We start from the raw sequence: 6,888 nt of genomic DNA, 5'->3' as shown, positions 1-6,888 counted from the left end.
GTGGATGTTGCAAAGCTGGAAGATGTCAGCACGAGGATGATGGCCGTGACGTCGAGGAATAGCTACGATACCGGACGTCGTATTAACTCGAGGGTGGTTCAGTAAGCACGACACCTACGTAACCAAGAAGACGAGACGCCTACGTGCCGCCGCGACGCGCCGTACCGCACCGCGCAAACACACTGAGAACGCACCGTAACCCAAAGCTTTTATGCAAATCAATAATTCGAGTACGACACGACGATAAAGTTTGCCTTGGTCTCCTAAAAATATCCAATCTTACTCCGTCGGTGTATAATAACGGTGGTGACAACGACAAAGACGGAAACGAGGACGGTGACGGTGACGGGGACGACGATTAGGAAGACTGGAACTACAGCGACGACATCGACAGTGAGATTCTATCCCAAAATATTCGCAAACGATCGGGTGGTGCGAGTGGCAACGTTACGAGTTGCCTTCGATCATCCAACCGTTGGTCGTCTTTCGTCGCGTACGTGCATCGAAACACGAAGAAAAGGTTGAGGCAACGTCGAATCCGCTGGTGAATAATGTGCAACGTTTCTGAGAAAGGGGTAAGCCGGAATATGTGTCGTAGCCCTTCCGTTTAACGATCGTTGAAAACATGAAATTGGGTCACTTTCACTAGTACCTCGCTCTGCACGCGCTAGTTCCACTGGATACAAGTTACTCGCCTATAGCCCTATCGTAGGGTCGTATACGAAATTTCCTTCAGTGTATCCCGTAATGTTATACATTTGCAATTAAATGCTTTAAATACTTCTTCGAAATGCGTTTTTTGCTACATAAGCGTATTCGCTGATGGTTGATTTTCGATCATTCCGCGTAAAAACGATGTTACAACCACATAATCTAACGTTGCATGCTGGTGTGGCGAATAGGGAGAACATAAAAGGATAAACTGAGAAGTGTGAAACTGTTCGTTTACAAAGAACGTTCACCCTTTAATGAAAATTGGTCGTATAGAGAATGGAAAGTGTGTTGTTTACTTGTACTTAAGGGGTATTTGCGCAAAAGATTACGAGGAAAGAATCGGTCAAAGTTAGAAAACGTAATGGTATACACGTGGCTAAAAATGATTTGTCGAATTTTTTTATGTGCGCAAAGATTAAAAAGGGGTAGGTCATAAAAGCGGAAGGAAGGAAGGAAGGAAGGAAGGAAGGAAGGAAGGAAGGAAGGAAGGAAGGAAGGAAGGAACGAAGGAAGGAAGGAAGGAAGGAAGGAACGAAGGAAGGAAGGAAGGAAGGAAGGAACGAAGGAAGGAAGGAAGGAAGGAAGGAACGAAGGAAGGAAGGAAGGAAGGAAGGAACGAAGGAAGGAAGGAAGGAAGGAAGGAACGAAGGAAGGAAGGAAGGAAGGAAGGAACGAAGGAAGGAAGGAAGGAAGGAAGGAACGAAGGAAGGAAGGAAGGAAGGAAGGAACGAAGGAAGGAAGGAAGGAAGGAAGGAACGAAGGAAGGAAGGAAGGAAGGAAGGAACGAAGGAAGGAAGGAAGGAAGGAAGGAACGAAGGAAGGAAGGAAGGAAGGAAGGAACGAAGGAAGGAAGGAAGGAAGGAAGGAACGAAGGAAGGAAGGAAGGAAGGAAGGAACGAAGGAAGGAAGGAAGGAAGGAAGGAACGAAGGAAGGAAGGAAGGAAGGAAGGAACGAAGGAAGGAAGGAAGGAAGGAAGGAACGAAGGAAGGAAGGAAGGAAGGAAGGAACGAAGGAAGGAAGGAAGGAAGGAAGGAAGGAAGGAAGGAAGGAAGGAAGGAAGGAAGGAAGGAAGGGCAATGGATGAGAGGTTATTCCCATCGTGGAGGGCTTGGAGTGAAGAAAAATGCAAACAATGTTTGGAGCATGAATACGAAATTCTCTTTCGATATACTTTTTCGCTTGTAACATCGTTTAAACGTTTATTACACGCGTGCGTAGGTTTCTGATGATCGATATAGGATATAAAGTCGTTTGATATGGAAACCCAAGACGCTCGTGGGACAAAAGCGGCGCGGAATATCGTGGATATCGATGAAACTTACGTAACATGCGTATGTGATATCGAAAAGTTTTGTTAAAGAAATTTGCCGGTTATCTGATTGGAAAAATACAGCTCGAACAAAGCTGTGTTAAACTTGTGTAAAATATGTATGTTTCAGTTGAGGACAATGGGGCGAATTCAAGTACGAAGTAATTCGCAGCGCAAACGATGGCTACTGCGTTTTTGCCTTTTCCTCGTCTACTTGTTGGTCCAGTATGTTACCTCTGCGAAGGTCGAGGAGATGTCGTCTCCTTATCCCAGTTCTACGGATCGGGAGGAAAATTGGACTGTAGAGTCTACTTTGGAATCATCAACGATGGAGTTGGATACGGGCGTGGTACAGCAGCCGAACGAAGAGGAGAAAACTGTGATGTTACCAGAGACAAGCGTGTCGCGAGAAAAGAACGATGATAGCGGAGGAGAAGAAGGAGGAGGAGCAGAAAGAAAAGCAGCAGCAGCAAACGGTAGTAACAAAGGCAGGGACGGCGGGGACAGCGGAAGAAAAGGCGAAGAAAGTACGTGGACAGACGAAGCAAGAGTATGCTCCCGTGAAGCAAGGGGAAACAGTTTTAACGAACATAGTTCGAAGCACAACGGTGAGACTCGCGATGCTGTGTTCCTCTTTATCCTTTTCGAATGCGCTCGCTTGATACACATATATACATAAATACATGCTACCATGACTCGTAGGAAAGATGTTGGTTATTTGAGGTTCTAGGTTCCAACGACGACCACGGTGATGTACGAACGCGCAACCTGGAGACCGCGAAGAGAAAATTGTTCACCACCGGCTATCGAACAATTTCCGCGACCGATGATGGGCCCGACAGCTAGGAAGCATGGTGGATTGATCATACATATTTTGGTCGCAGTTTACACTTTTCTTGGTCTGGCTATCGTTTGCGACGATTACTTTGTCTCCAGTTTGGACAGAATTTGCGAAGGTAAGAGAACGAACGAAAGAAAGAAAGAAAGAAAGAAAGAAAGAAAAAAAAGAAGAAGAAGAAGAAAAAGCAGATGAAAGGTGAAAGGCAAAAGGCGAAACGATCGATTCCCTTTTACGTACGCAGAGCTACGTTTGTCCCCGGACGTTGCCGGCGCAACTTTTATGGCTGCTGGCTCTTCGGCCCCGGAACTGGCGACCGTGGTGATTGGTGTTTTCTTTGCCAAGGATGATATCGGAGTAAGTGGAGAGAAGATCGATCGGTACGGGAAATGATCGGTACATTGGTAAATCGGTTGCTGGTGGGATTGCAGGTGAGCGGTGTGATCGGTAGTGCGGTATTCAATATAATGTTCGTGATCTCGGTTTGCGGACTTTGCACCACAACAGTGTCCAAACTGAATTGGTGGCCCCTCTGCCGAGATTGTTTCTTCTACGCGATATCGATTCTCGTGATGCTTGGTACAATTTTCAACGAATCGATATCTTGGTAAGGTTTTGTAATCTGCGGATATCCTCTAAGGATATCCGCTACACCGTAGCTACGTGTTTTTTTTTTGCAGGATGGAGTCTCTGTTTATGTTGTTCATGTATGGTGTGTACTGCGTTACGTTGTCGTTTAACACGAGACTGGAACGTTGGGCAAAGTCCTACAATATACCATTTCTGCCGAAGGACGACGAACCGGCGGAGGAAAGCGCTCTCGTCAGTTACAGATCGTTGCAAGAGGATCGATTGTCTTACACGGGGCCAAGTTCACCAGTTACCGAACAATTTAAAACAAACGAAGGTAAGTCGCGATCCTTTCTGCATTCTATTATATTTCATACGTAGTGCTAGAGAGGGGAGATACGAGAAGGATCGTTTGGCCGCAGGAATGATTTCTCCTACCGGTGGCGACAGCGGGGCCGTAGAGGGTGGAGCTGCGAGGGTGAACGAAGCATCGGCTCCGAAACAACCGGAGTATTACAAAGCGAAAGAGCCAGATCCGAACGAGGTGTCGCCTCTGGAAAAGCCTACGGACGGCAGCAACTGGACACTATTCACCTGGGGCCTTGTTTATCCGATTCACTTCATGTGCCGCGCTACCATGCCTGATTGCCGACAAGAGAAGTTTCGCAACTGGTATCCTTTCACCTTCTGCGTCTCCATGATCTGGATCAGTTTCTACAGTTACATTATGGTGTGGATGATCACGATTATAGGTGAGCACAAACGATGGAAGGACGCTTTGGCCTCTCGGAAGCTTCTACTTGCTACTTCTACCTTCTTCTCTTCCTCTTGATTTCGATTGTTTGCAGGCAGCACCCTTGGCATACCGGACACAGTGATGGGTCTGACCTTTGTCGCAGCTGGTGTTAGCGTACCTGACGCGCTCTCTTCGTTAGCGGTGATAAAGGAAGGGCTCGGTGACATGGCGGTGAGCAACGCTGTCGGGAGTAACGTATTCGATATTCTAGTTTGCCTGGGGCTTCCATGGTTCATACAAACTGCGATGATACAGCCCGGTTCGCACGTGAACGTCACCAGTCGAGGTATACACAAACACGGAAGAGTCTATGGTGCGTGATTGAAACGAACGTTTTTACGCTCCATCTTTCCTTATCACACCGACAGGTCTCACGTATTCGACGGTGTCCCTGCTATCGACGGTGATATTTCTGGTAGTAGCAACCCACTTGAATGGTTGGAAGCTGGATCGACGATATGGAGTGATACTGATGCTTTGGTATTTGGTATTCATCGTGTTTGCTTCGCTCTACGAGTTAAACGTCTTTGGTGAAATGAATCCTCCGGTATGCTTTAGTTTGTTTTAATTCAACGCGATTCAATTAGAGGCATCGAGGAGAGGGGTGAGTGTGCGTGCGCGTGAGAGAGAGAGAGAGAGAGAGAGAGAAAGAAACCAATCCCAGGCGCACGCTCGATCGAAATTCCGTTGGATTTTTTTCTCGCTTCCCCTTTTTTCTGTGCTTCTTTCCCTCCTTTCCCTCTTTCCCGCCCTACTTCTTACTCTTCTTCTCTCCTTTCTCCTTTCTTCTTTGGTCCGCCCAACGCCGCCCCTCTAATTTCCACTTGAATCGAGAAGTCGAGAAAAAGCAAGGAGGGATGGGACCAGGAATCATACGAAAAGGTGACAAATCTCCGCTTAGCCTCGGAATTGAAGCATAATTCTAAAATGCGTTTGTCTGGGATGATCCCCACTTGTGCGTCCTGTTTTGTACGCTGTAGGACGCAATTTCTTTTCGTATAAATACCTTTACCCTCCAGCAAAATATGCATCCAGCAAGATGCCGTTACAAACGTGAAATCTCGCTTCCACTTGCTGTTCGTAATGAATATGGACCGTGTCTTCTTAAACGGAAGGAAACGAAGAGCACGGTTTGGTCGTGAGATCGCGTTACCGTATTTGCATGTTTGGATCCACTTAAACGGACAATACATTAATCAGTATTAAAACGAACGATCGTTAATTATTAGACAACCTAGAGTCGGTAACGATGACTATGTCCAATCGACTCGACCCGACTCGAGACGATCGTTCCGATTTCGCCTGTCGTTCACTGACACCTATTACTGTAGTTTACCTGTATCCATTCTCGAGCAATGTTTACACGTTCCTTTCTAGTCGTCGCGCTTTTAGACCCTTTCTATCGTTAGACTCTTCCTATTCTACTTCTGACTGTGTACAATCTTCGAACGTTTGAGAACTCTGCTAATCTTTCGTTCACGTTTCGAATGTTTTCACGATCGACAACGAATCGATTTTCTCGTAATCGTACGCTCGTTCGTTCGTTCGTTCGTTCGTTCGCTCGTTTATTCGTACCGCTACTACTGCTGTGTTTCCCTGTCTCGACAGCGTGCGTGATTACAATTTTTCTTGTGATCCCGTGTCCTTGTCACTACGTTTCCTCTTCAGAGCCTTTGTCGCCCGCCTTTCTTTCATCCCGTAACATACACGTCCTATAAATGAAATAAGACGATGAAAGATCGAACGAGCGATCGAAAGAGCGAACGCGTTCTAATTAGTTGGATGGAATGAAGGACGCGCGTTCCTTGGGAAAACAAAAAGAGAACGAGGAATATTCGACGAACGAAATAACGAGTAACACGATGGAACACGCATGGTGGTTGGATGGTGGCGAGCAAAAGCAAAAGCACGAAATCAATCGGGGGAAAAAGGGATCGCGAAGGAATTGGAATTAATGAAAGGAGGTGAAAGAAGCGCAGGGGTAAACTTTGAACAAGCGCGAGCGATGAAAGCGACAAAAAAGACAATAATTAACGCAGCCTTATCCGATGAAAGTATCTACAACGTTACTCTGCGCGATCCTTGAGATCGGCGTGTAAAGAACCGCGTAGCATACCTCCGCTTCTGTATCTGTGCAATCACTGCGTGCGTCGATAGGGGTGGTAATTGAGCTGTGATCGCATTCAAGCGAACGATAGTCGGAGGTGGTCGGTCTACACCGACCAAGATCGCAAAGATCGCGCAGACGTTTTAACTTAAACCGAGTTCGTGTATTTCGTGTGCACGCCTCTGCTCTCCGTTCTTGGTTACACATACGCGTACCGTACGCGTGCACTTTCGAGTACGTGCAAATACACATTATAGATAGCCGTAGCTATACACATATATTGTACAAGTACATATATACATATACGATGACGTACTAAGGCTTAGATTTATAATGATTACCAAGCGTTCTACGTGTTTGTTCACTACTTTTTGTTTGTTATATTGTTAGCGCTTCAGGCGGATATACATACATATATGTATAGTAATCAATATCGTGCAACACAGTTCATCAAGGCAGATCGATCGATCAACCAAATTGGATCGATCAGTGTTTCACACGTGTAAATACATGCGAAATGAAATGTGATTAAACGAATCGCGCGTGCGTTTGA

The 6,888-nt window shown here is 46.2% G+C and overlaps 1 protein-coding gene across 1 annotated transcript; it reads left to right on the top strand.

Annotated features, from left to right (window-relative positions):
• The first annotated feature begins 500 nt into the window (after window positions 1-500).
• LOC108575626 (probable sodium/potassium/calcium exchanger CG1090) lies at window positions 501-5,034 on the top strand. The gene is given in 10 exon segments (XM_017938471.1): window positions 501-575; window positions 2,155-2,448; window positions 2,450-2,632; window positions 2,755-2,980; window positions 3,107-3,219; window positions 3,294-3,469; window positions 3,543-3,773; window positions 3,883-4,184; window positions 4,281-4,514; window positions 4,597-5,034. Coding segments are annotated over 10 exon segments (1,983 nt in total). The 5' UTR covers window positions 501-551; the 3' UTR covers window positions 4,797-5,034.
• Window positions 5,035-6,888: the final 1,854 nt, after the last annotated feature.

The sequence above is a fragment of the Habropoda laboriosa genome, unplaced genomic scaffold (genome assembly GCF_001263275.1).
Source record: "Habropoda laboriosa isolate 0110345459 unplaced genomic scaffold, ASM126327v1 scaffold18, whole genome shotgun sequence".
Classification (NCBI taxonomy): Eukaryota; Metazoa; Arthropoda; class Insecta; order Hymenoptera; family Apidae; genus Habropoda; species Habropoda laboriosa.
This window is presented reverse-complemented; position numbering and strand designations above follow the sequence as displayed.